Source organism: Oratosquilla oratoria, chromosome 25 (assembly GCF_046742065.1).
Source record: "Oratosquilla oratoria isolate Oo_2021 chromosome 25, ASM4674206v1, whole genome shotgun sequence".
Taxonomy (NCBI): Eukaryota; Metazoa; Arthropoda; class Malacostraca; order Stomatopoda; family Squillidae; genus Oratosquilla; species Oratosquilla oratoria.
The window spans coordinates 32,796,913-32,814,793 of NC_134801.1; the positions used below are offsets into that span (position 1 = coordinate 32,796,913).

Genomic DNA, 17,881 nt, shown 5'->3' on the forward strand with positions numbered 1-17,881 from the left:
AAATATTAGTTGTCGGTTTAATTAATGCAGTTGACGCTAGTTCTTGTTAGTTGTCGCTGGTTCTTGCTAGTTGTCGCTAAGTAGTGCGACCGGCCCTTGTACCTTTTTCATGTATATATAAAATATGTATTTCTATTCAACTATGCACTTGAATATATAATTTACGAAAGCGCTCTGCTTCATTAGTTTCTTTTCCCAAGTGGTCTACTTTGAATAAGTTTCTATTTGGTAAGGAATATTATTGAATCTTTTCATTAAGAAAAAAAAAATCAATAAGAATGTATCAATACAGAGAGATTTAAAAAAGACAATAAGAAAAAGAAAACGACAATACGAAATGAACATCGCTGATAAATCCAAAGAGAATCCCAAAGAATTCTATAGTTACATTAGAGATAAAAAGGTTGTTAGGAATCACATTGGTCCACTATCATCTGCTGATGGTCAACTTGAATATTCAAATAAAGGAATGTGTAATATCTTAAACAATTATTTTAGCTCGGTATTCGTAGACGAAACACCTCAAAGTGAACTCCAAACTGAAACCTGTGAAAAGTCTAGGGTAAACTTACTCACTACGGTAAATATAACAAAAGAAAAAATTAAATGGTGTATAGATAAACTCAGTTAATAAAACACCAGGGCCTGACGGTTGGCATCCAAGAATCTTAGGAAATTGAAAATGAGATTGTTGTTCCATTAGAAATTGTTTTCAAGAAATCCATCATATCTGTAGATGTTCCAAGAGAATGGAAGCTAGCTAACGTTACTCCCATATTCAAAAAAAGGTGACAAAAAGAAACCAAATAACTATAGGCCTATAAGTTTGACTTCAATCGCAGGAAAAATAATGGAAACTATCATCAGAGATGCTATCGAACATCATTTAGAAAGTAACCGTTTGATAAATGATAGCCAGCATGGTTTCAGACGGAAACGTTCTTGCGTGACTAACTTACTCGAATTCTACAACACAGTTATATCGAATTATGACAAGAAACTATATTGATTTAATATATCTTGACTTTGCACACGAAAGACTACTTACTAAATTACCTGTACACGGAATAAGTGGTAGCCTATTAAGGGGGTACGCGACACCTGGAGGTCATTTTCTAAAATATTTAGAGTAAAGAGCTGAAACTTCTCAGGTAAATAGGTATCCATATTGCTTACATTTTAGGTGAAGCAGAATGATGTATGTACACATGTACATATGTACACATGTACACATGTACGTATACCAGTAGCGACATTTAAAAGTGCACAGCACCATAATACGTGGACCAATTTGTTTTATATTTTGGCTATGATTAGTCAGTAGGCACACCTAGGGCCGGTCATTGAGTAATTGAACAATTTCCTTTATACTTTTGCATACAGGCATTTCAATTTTAATGGCTGGCAAAAATCGTGAAAAATACAATTTGTTTGCTCTTGTTTCCATTATTACTCCGAACTCTTTCATCCTATTCAAAATATTCGAACGATCGGCCCTAGCAGTTACTAAAAGTAATATTCCCTGTAAGTTTCATTTAAATCTAATGTATATTAGATTTTTTATGATTAAAAAAAAGTAGAAACATATCGAACGGAGATATGGCAACTTGAAATATGAATATATCTGTAACTTGCTTATAGTTTCACCAATTTGACTGATTTTTTCATGGCTTAATTCTTATCATATAATAAGTAAGTACAGTAAATATTATCAACATATTTTAATTATAAGTACTTTAAATACTGAAAAACTAAAGTATAAGTATGTCACAGTAGTGACGACACACAGACGACAACATCATATAATTTGCTTTTTTGCACCTTTGGCGGTTTCTTCATATGAAACCTCTCTGCTGGGGGTCTTCAGGGTATCTAAATCATTGGAAAGAGGTTTATTTTCCAGTAGTGGGCACCTTCTCTTTCCTCATCAGATTCCCCTCGCCAATCTATGTTGGTAGGGCACCCCCTCCAGCATCATATGATGTCCCTTCTTCTTTCTTCTTCCTGTATAGCCTTGATCTTTTTCCTCTTGCTTTCTTCTTTGGATTTAATCTTCCTCTTTGAATTGTTTAGTCTAATGTTGTCCTTTACCTCTGTCACCGTCACAGAGGTGCAGGTGAGGGCGGTGGTGGAGTGAGAGGTGGTGTGATCTTTAGTCGTCTTTGACTGCTTGCCATCTTTGACTGCTGTTTTTTGTCATTGTGATGTTCTTTTGTTCTTTTTGCTACCCATGATGACTGTACTAAAGAGTAATATGTACTAGCTAAAGTAATAGATTGCAATGAGAGCTCATGAGACATGCGTACTTCCCTTTTCAGAGTTAGCCGGTAACTACCGCTTAGTTTCGCACAAAGTTGGCGAAATATTCTCCCTCCACCTTCCTCCCTTCCCCTCCACAATCGTATTGGCCATTGATACACTGGGCGAGTGTAAATTCAATCAAATTTCAACGTTATTCGCTGCGCCTGAAGGTCCTAAGTGGCACGCCTCCTTCTAGTGTGGGTTGCGCCTTTAAATCTGTCCCTTTAATCCTCACCCAGGACCTTTAAATTGCGCGCGGCTGGAAAATTATTTGTCGGGATTTATTTCTAAGTGGTATACGAACATTTTGAACACAGTTTTGAAAAATGCAATATCTTCACCAAATTCACCCCCCCAGGTGTCGCGTACCCCCTTAAGTTGTACTAGTAATTGGTTGAATGATCAAAAACAGAGTTGCTTTAAATGGAAAAACTTCTGGATGGAAAAATGCTATGAGTGGAGTTCATCGGGATTCCGTTCTTGGGCTACTTCTATTCATAGTATATATAAATGATATAGACCATGGACTAAAATCTACTGTTTCCAAATTTGCTGATGATACAAAACTGTGCGGAGTGGCAAATGATCACTAAAACCAATTAGATATTCAAGAAGATTTAGATAAATTACAGCAATGGTCTGAAAAGTGGCTAATGAAATTTAACACAAATGCAAGGTAATGCACATAGGTAAAAATAACAGTAAGTACAATTACACGTTATTTGGAAATTCGTTAACAAAAGTGGATAGTGAAAAAGATCTCGGCGCAATTATCAGTAACGACCTCAAATCATCCAAGCAGTGTATTTCAGCCTCTGAGAAAGCAAATAAGATTCTAGGACTGATTGTGTGATCTTTTGATTTCAAAAGTCCATCTCTCATTAACAAGCTATATAAATCGTTAGTTCGTCCACATTTGGAATATGCTGTTTCCGTATGGTCACCGAATCTCATTAAAGACATTGACAGACTGGAAAAAGTACAACGGCGAGCCACAAAACTGATTCCAAATATCAAAAATAAATCATACGAAAGTCGACATATGAATCTGTTTTCCCTAAAGAAGCGTAGACTCAGAGGTGACTTGATACAGGTCTTTAAGATTCTAAAGGGAATTGACAACATCAAAAGTGACAAAATGTTTACATTGAATGAGAATCAGACAAGAAACAATGGTCTCAAACTGTCCGGAAATAGAAACAACTTTGCCAACCGTGTAGTTAATAATTGGAATAAAGTTTCTGCACAGGTAGTGCAATGTAGTTCAGTTCGAAGCTTTAAGAATCATTTAGATAAACACCTAAGGAAGATGCTGTAATGATTATAATTTATTTTATATTATTTGTTTTTGTTTTATCATTTCTCTGCCTGATTTTCATTTATTATTAGTTATATGTCAATTTAGGGTTGATGAAAGAATATTGGGATGGTTTGGACACGTGGAAGGAATGAGTGAAGAAGGACTAGTAAAGGAGGTGTGGAAGGCAGATGTGGAGGGAGTGAACATGAGGGGACGTCCTAGGATGAGGTGGATGGATGGGGTGAAGGGGGCTTTGGGGAAGAGGGGAATGTCTGTTGAGGAGGGAAGGGAGAGGACGGAAGACAGAGGTGAGTGGAGAATGGTTGTATATGGATGATGATGTGACTGCATGAGGAAGAATGGGCAGGGGGGTGGGGGGTGGGGTAGTATGTATGAGTAAATTTTGACGCAGCCCGAAGGGATTTCTCCCCGTCCTTGCCTTATATGCAAAGGGGGACGGAGAGGGGGGGTCGCCGATTAAATGAAGCGGCCTTGCTGTGGATGTACTGTGTCTTGCAACACTGCTTCTGACCCAGGGCGGTGGGCAGGGTGCAGGGATGACCCGTCATCCAGGAGGTGCTCAGATGAGAGGGAGGGTGGGAGGGGTGTGGAGTGTATTTAGGGATGAAATGGGTGGGAGTGTTTTTATGCCTTTCCCTTTTTGGCTACCTCCCTTGGAAGGGGGAAAAAGCCTTGGTATATGTATGTATGTATATGTCAATTTATTATTATTTACTACTTACCTGTTTGTTTATTATTTAACTATACCTATGCAGTTATTTATGTATTTTATTTGTTATTTACATTATTATATTTTTTATTTATTACTTTATTATTATGATTTTTTCGCATCCGACCTAGATATGGACCAAAAGGTCTCCTGTCGGCATGCTCCGCCTTTGTAATCCTTTTGTGGGAGGACTTCAACACCTCAATATCTGTGGGATTTTCTTTTTTTTATGAGGTCTCATGGGAATTTTTATTTTTGCGGAATTTTTATGGGATATCAAATAAATGTTAAAATAATAGTAATAATAATAGTGCAAAAGTACATACACGGCTAAATAAGGCAAGACACCCCGTCAATTTTCAAATATGTATCAGTCAAGTATCAGCAGAAATGGTTATAGATGGCCCGGGCCTGGCGGTGGTGGGCTGGGGTGGCATTGGTGTTCTGGTGAATTCGTATTTCGTAAGCAGTGTTGCCACTCCTTGTGTTTTCCTTCTAGATCTAGTATTTTTTTCCTTTGATCTTGGAGTCTTGTATTTTTTTCTGAATACACCACAAATCTTGTAGTTTTTCATTAACCAAGATAAAAATGTGACAATGCCCTAAATTTGCAGATAAATAGGCACTGGTAAAGAAATTAAGACTACCAAATACCAATCATATTCTAGCTAAGTCTACCTTAATACGAAAAACATCATATTTAATCTTTATTGCTTAATGTCTAGTTATATGATGTATGTATACGTACAGAACCTATAGAGGTAAAGAAGGAGAACGTTTTGCACATCTCATGGGACTGCAAGCGTGATTTCACATAGAATGTGTGAGAGCGGACAGTGGAGAGTAGGACCAACGTACAGAACGAATTACGAAATTTGAATTGAGTGCGCAGTAAAAGACTCGGACGTACCAAACGTAGACCTTAAGTGACGACATACAGTTTACATAAAGTAGGTGGACAGGAACAATTAATTGTCAGGACAGTCAGTCTACAGTCCACAGGATTGGTTTTCGTCAACATCCCGGACTCGGAGTTTGCTGAACTGCGTGATTTCACATAGAACGTGTGAGAGCGGACGGGAGAGTAGCACTAACGTATAGAACGAATTACGAAATTTGAATTGAGTGCGCAGTAAGACTGTGGGGAAGAAGCACATAGAAAAAATTAAATCACCAGGAAGTAAAATACAGATGTCAGTTGAAAAGAGCTTGCAATCTTTAGTAAAAGACCCTACTAAAATAGCAGAGATAAAATTGACAGTTTATGTTACAGAGCATACATCTATTAAATCTGTTGATCATCTAGGTATAGTGATACCACAGCTTGACAAGAACTTGGGCATTCTCCAGAAAATCAAGCTTCATCGCTCAAAATGCTCTAGGCTATAGAAGTATGTGATAGCACCTTATTTCTCAAAGAAATTAAGAAATGATATTTCAGTTCATCACTTTAGTTTGCTTGTAGACGAAAGCACAAATGAGGCTAATGTATCCTGTTTAGCATTAACTATTCGTTATTTCAGTGAGTCAAAGAAGAGCATGGTAGACACCTTTTACCGCTTAGTACCTCTAAGGGATGCAAAAGCAGACACCATTTATATAACTGTCAAAAACTGTTTGATGGAAGATGGATTAGATGTTAACAAACTGATAGGTATAGGCACAGATGGGGCAAATTCAGTGGTAGGTCGTCATCACTCACTCATAACATTATTGAAGAATGACAACCCTGAAATAACTCTTATTATATGTGTGTGTCATTCCCTGCATCTAGCTGCAAGTAAGGCATGTGAAAACCTCTGGATTTTTTAGTTAGAGACACACACACATGGTTCTCTAATAGTCCAAATAGGATAAACAAATATACAGAGTTGTATAAAGTTCTTGAGGATCGTTTACCCAAGAAAGTGCCTGGGTTAGCTAGCACACGTTGGTTATCCCGTTTGGAGGCAATCAGTGTTATCCTTGGTCAATGGGACTCCCTAAAACTGCATTTTGAAATGTGCGAAACAAGTGAGCGTTGCTACACAGCAAAACAACTAATCCAAGTATACAATGATCCTCATAATAAGTTGTACCTTTTATATGTTCGGAAAGTACCTAAGGAGGTGGTGAGAGTCAACACACTTTTCCAAGGCCAAAATGTTGAGGTAGCTAAACTTACTGAAGACCTGGGGCCGTGTACACAAAACTTTTTTGTTAGCCTTAACAATCTCTGCTAGCTAACAGCAAATCACTAAAAGTTATGCACCAATATTTAACTAACAAATGTTAGCTAGTAAACAGTTGTTTGTCAAGTCCCGCTAAACATTGCTGAAGTTAGCTGCTTATCTTATGATCATGTAAATGGACGTATTTTAAAAAAAATTGCACACATAAAACAGTGTTATTAATGCAGTTGTTCAAAATTTATTAATAGAGTATCATGATAGCACATAAATATCGTATGTATGTTTTTTTAGGAGTACTTATTAACCAACGACAGATATTTTTGAACGAAGGCGCATTGTACAGGCGGCCGCGCCACAGACAAATCTTCCTACAGAAGACTCAACAATTACTTCAGAGGATATAGACATGGCAGAAGAACCACAGAAAAAGAAAAGGAAGCCAAACTGGTCTCAAGAGGAAACACTCCTCTTGGTCAACGTGATTATGGAGAAATAAATAATTATAAATGGGGGTTTAGATAAGGCGTCAGCAACCATTCATTGCAAGGATAGCCACTGTCTTCTAGAAGGCAGCATCCAGCTGGGACATAATTTTGTTCAAAAAGTGCCTTCAAGCCAGACTCATCCAATATCTTGGCATCATGTACTGAGCCAGGCCACCTTGCATCAAGTATCCTATACTTGGCATCGAATACGAGTTGCACGTTGATGTTGTGGTATCGTTTTCTATTTACATATAAATGTGCATCGACACTGGGAGCCGCAGTTCTAATGTGTGTGCCATCTATGGTACCCACAACACCAGGAAACCTATAGTCTTCCATGAACTCTGCTTGTTTCACTTACACTTCTTGGCGAGTCAATGGGAATTTTACAAACTGAGTTACAATATCTGGTTCTGACAATGCATCAATTGTCTGAGTAATGACACAGCTGATTGTTGCTTGCGAGGTCCCAAAGTCGTCACTGCTGCACTGCTGCATTTAACCTGTGACCAAATATCTTAGGGTAATTACCACCTTCGTCTCAGGACTCAGTGGTCGATTCCGTTCTGCTCGGGATTGAAGTTTGTTCTTCACTAAATCAGCCAGTTATTATACTGGCACGGTTCATCCTGAAGCGTTTGATGAGTTCGTCGTCATTGTACTCGTTAAATATGTCCCGTCGCTGTCGATATACTCGCTGTCGTCTTTGTAGTTGTTGTTGTTGTTCCGCCATCTTCTCTACTAACAGGAATTTCCTAAGAGCTTGATAGTCCTCCACAGCACTTTTACCTTAACAGTACTTTTAAGGCCCTAACAAGTTTTCTGTATCCACTGTTTGTGCTTAACAGCTAAATGTTAGCCTTAACAGGAATTTGTTACCCTTAACAGCTATTTGTTAGTGCTAACAAGTTTTGTGTATACGGCCCCTGATCGATATGTATCGTAATATTATACATATGGTGGTAGAATCAAGTCATTTCTCAAAATGTGCCAAAGAAGATCTCGCTTCTTAAAAAAATCAGGGGCCGTATACACAAAACTTTTTTGTTAGCCTTAACAATCTCTGCTAGCTAACAGAAAACCACTAAAAGTTATACACCAATGCTTAACTAACAACTGTTAGCTAGTAAACAGTTGTTTGTCAAGTTCCGCTAAACAGTGCTGAAGTTAGCAGCTTATGAATATGTAAATGGACGTATTATTAAAAATTGCACACATAAAACAGTGTCATTGATGCAGTTGTTCAGAATTTATTAATAGAGTATCATGATAGCACATAGATATCGTATGTGGTTTTTTAGGAGTACTTATTAACCAACGACAGATATTTTTGGACGAAGGCGCATTGTACAGGCGGCCGCGCCACAGACAAATCTTCCGACAGAAGACTCAACAATTATTTCAGAGGATATAGACATGGCAGAAGAATCACAGAAAAAGAAAAGGAAGCCAAACTGGTCACAAGAGGAAACACTCCTCTTGGTCAACGTGATTATGGAGAAAAAAATAATTATAAATGGGCGATTCAAGGCAAGTTTAAACCACAAGGACAAGAGGGAGGCATGGCAAAGCACGCTGATGCTGTGGTATCGTTTTCTGTTTACATATAAATGTTCATCGACACTTGGAGCCACAATTCTAATGTTTGTGCCATCTATGGTACCCACAACACTGGGAAACCTACAGTCTTCCATGAACTCTGCTTGTTTTACTTGCACTTCTTGGCGAGTCAATGGGAATTTTACAAATTGAGTTACAATATCTGGTTCTGATAGTGCATCAATTGTTTGAGTAATGACACGGCTGATTGTTGCTTGCAAGGTCCCAAAGTCGTCACTGCTGCATTTTACCTGTGGCTAAATATCATAGGGTAATTGCCACCTTCATCTCAGGACTCAGTGGTCGATTCCGTTCTGTTCGGGATTGAAGTTTGTCCCTCACTAAATCAGCCATTGCTATTATACCAGCACGGTTCATTCTGAAGCATTTGATGAGTTCGTCGTCATTGTACTCGTTAAATATGTCCCGTCGCTGTCGATAAACTCGCTGTCGTCTTTGTAGTTGTTGTTGCTCCGCCATCTTCTCTATTAACAGGAATTTGTTGAGCTTAATAGTCGGGGGTGGGGGGTGGGGTAGTGTGTGTGAGTGAGTTTTGACGCAGCCCGAAGGGATTTCTCCCCGTCCTCTCCTTATATGCAAGGGGGGACGGAGAGGGGGGGTCGCCGATTAAATGAAGCGGCCTTGCTGTGGATGTGCTGTGTCCTGCGACACTGCTTCTGACCCAGGGCGGTGGGCAGGGTGCAGGGATGACCCGTCATCCAGGAGGTGCTCAGATGAGAGGAAGGGTGGGAGGGGTGTGGAGTGTATTTAGGGATGAAATGGGTGGGAGTGTTTTTATGCCTTTCCCTTTTTGGCTACCTCCCTTGGAAGGGGGAAAAAGCCTTGGTATATGTATGTATGTATGTAATAGTCCTCCACAGCACTTTTACCTTAACAGTACTTTTAAGGCCCTAACAAGTTTTCTGTATCCACTGTTAGTGCTTAACAGCTAAATGTTAGGCTTAACAGGAATTTGTTACCCTTAACAGCTATTTGTTAGTGCTAGCAAGTTTTGTGTATACGGCCCCAGAATTATATTTTCCCTTTGATTACTATCAATTTTGGTTATGAATTCAACACATTTGCAGACTCTTGTACCTTAACCAATAAACAGTTGATTAACATCAAAGAGAAATGTAAAGAGTTTGTACTTGAGTTGATTAATCAAGTGCAGCTGCGCCTGCCAGGTAATGTTGACACCCTACTTCTTTTACAGAAATTGCATCCTCGTGCAGCCACTTCTCAAATCAAGGGTTCTATTGCAACTATTGCTTCCAGGTACAGATCTATAGTCAGAGATATAGATGAACTAGAAAATGAATGAGGTGTACTTAACCTTGAGCAATGGCCCAAATCATGTTTGGAAAACAGTGTTGCATTGTGGGCAGAGGTATATGAAAAACTAGATTATGCAGGTAACCGAAAGTTCCCTAGTATTTCTACCTTTGCCTTGGCATTATTGTCTTTGCCTTTCTCAAATGCAAATGTGGAAAGGGTATTTTCGGTTATGAACATCGTGCACTCAAAAGTAAGGAACAAATTTAGTGTACGATCTGTTGAGGTTATTTTGCAAATTAGGTGTGGCTTGTCTCTTCAGGGTTCATCTTGTGTTGACTTTATTCCCACTGAAGACATGTTAAAGAACTTTTTTTGCTAAGGCTGAAGAAAAAACACGAGAAAATCAAGACTGTTTATTTGGAAGTAGACATAAAATGAAATTGTATTTTGAAAAAAAATCAATACAGTCTGAGAAGAAATCATTAAAACTCAATTTCAATGTAAAAGACAATACTTTATTTTTTATTCTGAATTATATTTCATACAAAAGTAAACTAAGTTACTGTAACTTCCAACCTATCATGTTAAAACTGCTTACCATTATTTTTGCATAGAATTTAATTTATGTTGCAATGAACTTATTTATGTTTATAATAATTCCTTCTTTTTTGTGGGAAAAAATGTGGGAATTCAGATTTCCTTGTGTGAAAAACTCATTTGTCCAGATGCTGCCGGGCAGCAGCGGAGGAAGGTTTTTTCCGAGTATAACTCCAGATAAGACAATCTTCTTGTATTATATGACCACGAAATTTGGGAAGAAAAGGAGCTCCTTAGATCACACCTATGCTGCTATTGAATCCTCCCAGGAAGTTAACAACATGGATATGACTCTGCCACAGAGTCGGAATAATGAAAACTGTGAAGGAAGTAGCATGAGAGAGACGCCAACACAGGGAGTAGGAGAGGTGAAGGACTGGGCCGAGATAGCTGAGAACTCGAACGACAGTGTCAACAATGCCGGTTCCCGTGCCCAGAGAATGAAGGTTAGTGGAACGTTTGAAGACCAAGCTAAATCTGCCACCACGAAAGATCCCTTAATGACTGCAATAGAAGCACCCGGCATGGACCAGGACTTGATAATTGAAGAAAATAACTCCGCAGACACTAAAGCAGCTGATGTGAATCAAGATATTGTAGTCGGGGACAACAACACCACAGGTAGGGAAAGAGTCATGATAGCATTTCCAGAAAAATGTAACCTCTCTCTGGAAAACAAATATACCTTGTATATGGCTCAATTAAAACAACACCCTGAGTGTAGGCCACTCTTTAAGGAAGGGAGGAATGCACCATATATCACATTAATCAATGGTCAGCAATATAACACAATGATAACAGATGGCTTCCAGGGACAAGTAATGAAACCTATAACTGGCTTACAACGTACTGTGGTAATTTTGATGTACCTACTTACATAAATGTCAATTTATTACAGTGTCCACCAGGATTCCAGTGGCTAAAACGACGGATGGTTGGGAAAAATCCAAGGCCACAACTCCTAGGAGCAGTATCAGGACCTATTGACACAGACACTCTCATCATCGGTGTTGGAAGGAAGAAAGTTGCTCCCTATGTTCCAGAGCCAGACCTGTGTCAAAGGTGTAGCAAATGGGGACACAAAAGTTGGCGATGTCGAGCTACATATGTGCGATGCAGATACTGTGCTGGGGGACATCTCTCAAAGGAGTGCTGGGAAAAGATTCAACAGAAAGTAGCTGTACCACTGAAATGCTGCAACTGTGGAGGTAAACACAATGCAAGTTCTCCAGTATGCCCTAAAAAACTACGCTACAAGACTCTACCACCAAGTATACCAAGTATACCCACTACTGTATACCAAACTACTCCTCCACCTACAAGATCTGCCTGGAACGTCACAGCAATGCAGGAAGAATTTCCACCTTTGCAACAGGAGAAAGCAACAACTAATTCTACAACTAAGGTGAGGTCACTATCCATTACTCAGTCAAATAAAGTAAATATAGTGGCTAAAGAGCAGGAACGACTAAGTTTACCAGTGGACAAATTTACTACATTGTTAAATCAAAGTATAGAGGAATTAAGAGCAGATAGAGTAAGGCTTGAGAGAAAGATGAAAGAATACACAGACTCTAAATTTAAAGAAGTGCAGGAATTAGTGCATCAAAACACACACAAAGTCAAACAGGAAGTACAGGAATTTGTGCAACAAGACATTCAGAAAGTACATCATGAATTACAGGAAACTGTTTATCAAGGCATTCAGAAAGTTCATCAAGAAGTAAAGGAAACTGTGCATCAAGAAATACAGAAGGCTAACTGTCAACAAGCAAAGAATTTGGAATCTATCATGGAAAAACTTGAAATTTTGAAAAAGCGAGATAAGGAGAGACACGAAAATTACGAACAGCTATCTAGGAATATAGAACTAATTCTAGAGAAATTTGAAGCCTTCAGAAGAGAAGTCATTGCTAGCCAGAACAATAAACAGTGGCCCAAATCAAAATGATGCAAAACCCTACAATGAATAACAAAATTTTCCATTTATTGACATGGAATGTTAATGGACTAGGAGATAGGATAACTGATATACATGCATTTATTCTTCAACAGAGCCCTGACTTCATAGCTGTACAGGAAACTGGACCAGAGGTGTATGAACTCAGAGGATATTATCAACATATTCTTAGTTGTGATGATGGAAGCAGTAGAGGTATGGTTACTTATGTTAAGTCTGGACTTCCAGTTACCTTGGTGGAGAAAGGAGTCAATGGGGGAATAGAATATATCACTGTGTGTCTACATTTATCAAATAACTATATATTTATATCACTAATATGTATGTTCATTCTGGTGCCCTGTACATTGATAATTTACCTCCGCACATATTAGAAGAAAGTACAATTCTTTTGGGTGATCTTAATGCTAGACATGTAGACCTAGGTAGTTTTAAGACTTCTAATACTAATGGCGTAAGGTGGGTAACCTTTCTTAAAGCTAATAATAATGTACAAATTACTGGTGCCAAAGTCCCTACACATGTTCAGGAAGACTAGATTATGTTGCTCTATTTAATATGCCATTTTGTACGTGTGAAACTATTGTTGTACCATCTCTTCTCAGTGACCACTTTGCCCTTAAGACATATATCACCCTCTCCACAACCAACATAGTACACAGAAAAAGGTTAAGCATCCCCTCAAGTAAATTTCCTGGGCTCCTGATCAATGTTAAGAAATGGTACAGCAATAACAATATTAATTTACAAGATGCCAATGATATTTATCAGGGATTACTTAAAGTAATTAATGAATATGTAGACAACAACAAGACTAGGCAGAAGCACACTCATAATCAAAAGAGATCATATGCACATGACCCTGTTATATTAAATTGTCAGGATACAATGGCAGCCTTACAGAGTAGATGGCAAGCACAGCCAAATGATCATGATGTCAAGAGAGCTATGGGAACAGTTGCTAAACATTTGTCTGAGCTAAAGAGAGACATGAGGAAGAAGTATTGGGATGAGTTTCTAAATAAAATTCGTAACACCAAATCAATACAGGAAGTTTGGTATCACGTTAATAAGGTCAAAGGTAAAAAAACTTCAGTAACCAGTGACTCAAATCCTGCAAAAAAGGTCAAAGAACTCATTAAACAATGGAGTTCTGCTTCTGTTTTGTCTGGTCTGCCTGTTGGACATCAAATTGCTCTGGCAGAGAATAGGTTACAAAGGTTACAATTAGTAAATCATAATGTTAAGTTGGATGATGACACTTGTGTACCTATACCAATAGATGAACTATTATATGCTGTCAAAAGTGGTAAATCAACAGCCCCTGGTGAGGATGGACTTACATTTAATATTATAAATGCATTACTGAATATTGACGGGAAAAATCCCATACTAGATATGTTTAATGTGTCTTACAGAAATAGTACGTTACTCCCAGCATGGAAATCAGCCATGATTATACCTGTACCTAAGAGTGATGGGAATTTTTGACCAATCTCACTTACCAGCTGCTTGTGCAAAATGATGGAAAGAATTGTCTTACGTAGGTTAATCTATAAAGTGGGTGATAAAATGTCTGAAAATTTATATGGTTTCATGAAGGGACGTGCTACTATACCCGTTGCACTGAGAACTGGCCGTTAGGGCGGAGCACTGGGAGTTCCCCTGTGAGGCCACATCTAATTACTTCATAATTTTATTTTATTTTATAATTCTATTTTATGATTTTATAATGTTGCCACATATGATTATATTATAATTTTTGTCACACACCACCACTGAGGTAAAAATCAAAGCAATGTTTTCTATACAAAGGTTTCGTTTCTTCGAGTGTAGACATGGCATATGGAAAAGAGAGAGCGACGTTGCCGCTACATCTAATCTCTGGCCCCGCCCCCCTCACACTGCATTCAGAAAACATTGCATCCACACGCACGTTCTCGCCATGGATGCCCATGTGTGACAACACCGGGAAATCTCCTAGCCCCGCCTTATTGGTCATTTCTCCTTGCGCTGACTATAGCGACTGTTTTGTTCATTGCTTAGCTAATACCAGTGCTTCTTGTCAAGTATATGTAGATTTGAAAGGTGCCTTTGATAGATCTAATAAAGAAGTTATACTAGAGGAACTTGTATTGAAGGGAGTCAAAGGAAAGTTATTAGGATGGATACAAGACTATTTGTATAATAGAAAAGGTAAGGTTTGGTCACAGGGAACACTACCAGATGAAGAAACATTCGAGTTAGGTACCCCCTAAGGTGGAGTTCTGAGTCCTATGCTATACAATATACTAATGGATAAAATTGCTAGATATGAATTTACACAGGGTACCAAAGTCATCATTTATGCTGATGACATACTTATTCAATGTGATACACCTCAAACACTTAGCAAGGCTGTGAATGAACTTGAACAACTATGTACATACATGGGGCTTGTCATAAATGAAAACAAAACTAAATTTCAAGCTAAACAGAAAAAGTGTAGGAAACCTACTGTAAATGGTGTAAAAATTGAGCGTGTCCTTAACTACAAATATTTTGGTGTACAATTAGGTTATAGAAATGCTAATTATTGTATTGAATATGTTAAAAATATGTGTGTATCTAGGCTAGCCCCTCTCAAAGTCTTAGCAAAGAGAGGGTCAGGTGTTGGTGTACCTATACTTCGCATGTTTTATATATATGTGATACGTTCCCTCATAGATTATGCTTCACTTGTGTTGGTGCAATACAATACACAACAACTTAAATGCTTAGAAGTCGTACAAAATAAGGCAATGAGAATTATTTTAGGGTGTGCTACAACAACTAAGATAGAGGTATTAAGAAGAGAGTTAAGATTACCCAGTATTAATTTAAGAATAGAAAAAATAACGAGTCGAACTGTATGTCGTATAGTGTGTAATGGTACAAACTCTCTCCAAAGAGATATATTAGCATTATATAATGATAATCATGTAACTAACAACCCATATCTTCGCAAAATATGTAAGGTTCTAAGAAAGTTTGATATTATGAACGAATTTAATGCCCTCATAAAAAATAACTACTATACCACCTGGAATCCATACAATGTAAAAATTGACATTGAAAAGCTAAGTAAACCAAAGGAACAATGGTATAAATACGAATTAAAAGCACATTTTCTTGACAAATTGTCACAATACCCACGGAAACAGGTGGTACATGTGTACTGTGATGGGTCAGTTGAGGGTACCAAGACAGGATGTGGGGTGTTTATAAGGGAATATTCTTCCTCTGAAGAATTTCAAGATTATGAAATTTCAAAAAGACTACCAAATAATTTGTCATCAACCAGAACTGAACTATATGCTATCTTAGAAGGCTTACATATTATTACGAGTATGGGTAAAAATGTATACTTTTTTGTCGATAGTCAGAATGCATTATATGAACTTGTATCTTCCTCTCCAGCTGATTGTGATGTTGTTACAAATTTTTAAATATTATATATAACCTGGAGAGAAACAATACACATATTTATTTTGTATGGGTACCATCCAATATATAGGTTTGTATTATAATGAAAAAGCAGATAGTCTTGCACGAAATACAATTAGAGATGTTAACAATATTCCTGGTAATGAATACACATATAAACATGTAAGGTCAATAATAAGATCAAATGTTATTGCTAACATGGATATAGACCTAGATAAATGTTGCGAGATGGGTAGTGTAAGTAGCAAGCATTATAAGGCAGTATTAAATAATACAAAGGAATATCCATATGGTAGACATAGTTCCCAAATGGATTTAGTCACTATGAGACTCAGACTGGGATATAAATATTACTGGGAGGTGTACAGGGAAGCTGAACCTGAGCCCTGTACTTTATGCGCAAGGCCGAGAGGACATTCACTACAACATTATATACAGTATTGCCCAATAATCGATGAATTTAGACCACAGGAACAATGGAACCTCATTGAGCTCATATGCTATTACATAAATAATTATATCTTAACTAAAATTGTAAAAAAAAAAAAAAACATCCAATGTTTGCTTTCAAACGTTAAATACAACACTGATATTGTAATATAAACATTTATTTTGATATAACTGTAATAAACAAATTTAATATAAAATGATAGGGGTTAGTTGGCAAGACCCAACTCTCTCCTTTGTTGTACATCAACAATAAACTTATTGAATTGAATTGAAAACTCATTTGTGGGAACTGGCATAGATCACCGTGGCAACACTGTTGTTGACCGTTAGTCGATGCAATTACAGCAGTGGAAGTGGACGTGTAAAGTTGGTGCTGGACTTGTTATACAACCGTAATACGAGCAGAAATAGTTTAGATTTTCAATAAATTGTGTACCTCCGGTTGCTCAGTAGTGATAATATATATATAAATTTCCTTTAGGATTCTGTTCCAAGAATACACGAGGTGGCTTGGTCCAGGCAAAAGCATGAATAATGAATTAGTGAAAATCAACTAATGAAATTCAATTTTGTATTGAACTCTTAAGATTTACAGAAATAACAGTTAAAACCAACTTGCAATTACAACAGACTAAACGTAACCTTTGTGTTCGATAAATAGGTGGCTATATCGTCATAGTAATGGCAAAGAAATCAAGTTCTTTGCAATGCTATCAACGACAGATCTTCAAGCAATAATCTACCGTAATATCACGTATCTCCTTGGGAAACTGGATCGGAAAGGTATGTACAATTATCAACATTGTTGAAATGTTCAGTTCAAATTGCACGCTGTATTGCCAAGATAGGTTCACGGTCCCAGCCACTTCATGAAGGACAATGTTTCAAAGCCATTGCTGCGGTGATGTATAAACTTTATTTTCTGTTGAACATGTACCAAGGGCCCGACTTGAGGCAGAGGATCGCGATTGAAATAGTTTGGAGTCGACCGGAAAATTCTATTGTGGTAAAATTCCAGAAGCACGCAAGCACATTGAAACATGCGTGTCCAAAAGCTCCAAAACTGACTACTTACCCTAACAATTTGGTAGAAAAATATAATTTAAATGCAATAGAGAAGCGCTTGCGTGTTACCAGAGCAACCACGTTTATTTTAATGCAGTACTGAGAGAATTGTGGTTAATTGTTGATATAGTGCTATGGAAATTTTGTCTACGCCGGAATGCAAGCCATAACCGGTTGTTTGCGGTTAGTCGTCCAAACTAATCATTTCGGAGAGTTTATGTTAAAGAAAACTAGTGTTACATCTTAGAAGCACCAATAATATTCTTGGATTAGCTAACTTGGTTTATTCTATGATAATGGGATTAGGATGTTAATCTACTTGGAATAACTTGTCCAGTAGCGTGTACCTTGATGTACAAACCTACGTGAAACGTTTAAGCATATTTTGTGAAACAAAGGTGCATACGTCACAGTATCAGCCGTGGACTTTATGCCCAAAGGAGATAAGGGTTTTATTTGCGATGGAGCGCGTTCGAGTAT

At 37.8% G+C, this 17,881-nt stretch overlaps 1 protein-coding gene across 2 annotated transcripts; it reads left to right on the forward strand.

Moving 5' to 3' along the window:
* Positions 1-10,947: 10,947 nt before the first annotated feature.
* Positions 10,948-17,115, forward strand: LOC143038897 (uncharacterized). 2 transcript variants are annotated; one of them, XM_076208610.1, is made up of 4 exons: positions 10,948-11,082; positions 11,360-11,866; positions 12,517-12,616; positions 16,998-17,115. In XM_076208610.1, the coding sequence occupies exons 2-4, from the start codon at positions 11,393-11,395 to the stop codon at positions 17,072-17,074; spliced, it is 651 nt and encodes a 216-aa protein (XP_076064725.1). In that variant the 5' UTR covers positions 10,948-11,082; positions 11,360-11,392; the 3' UTR covers positions 17,075-17,115. The 2 variants fall into 2 exon arrangements, with proteins under 2 accessions (XP_076064725.1, XP_076064724.1); XM_076208609.1 differs by lacking the exons at positions 12,517-12,616; positions 16,998-17,115 and having other exon boundaries at positions 11,360-12,415.
* The last annotated feature ends 766 nt before the right edge of the window (positions 17,116-17,881 follow it).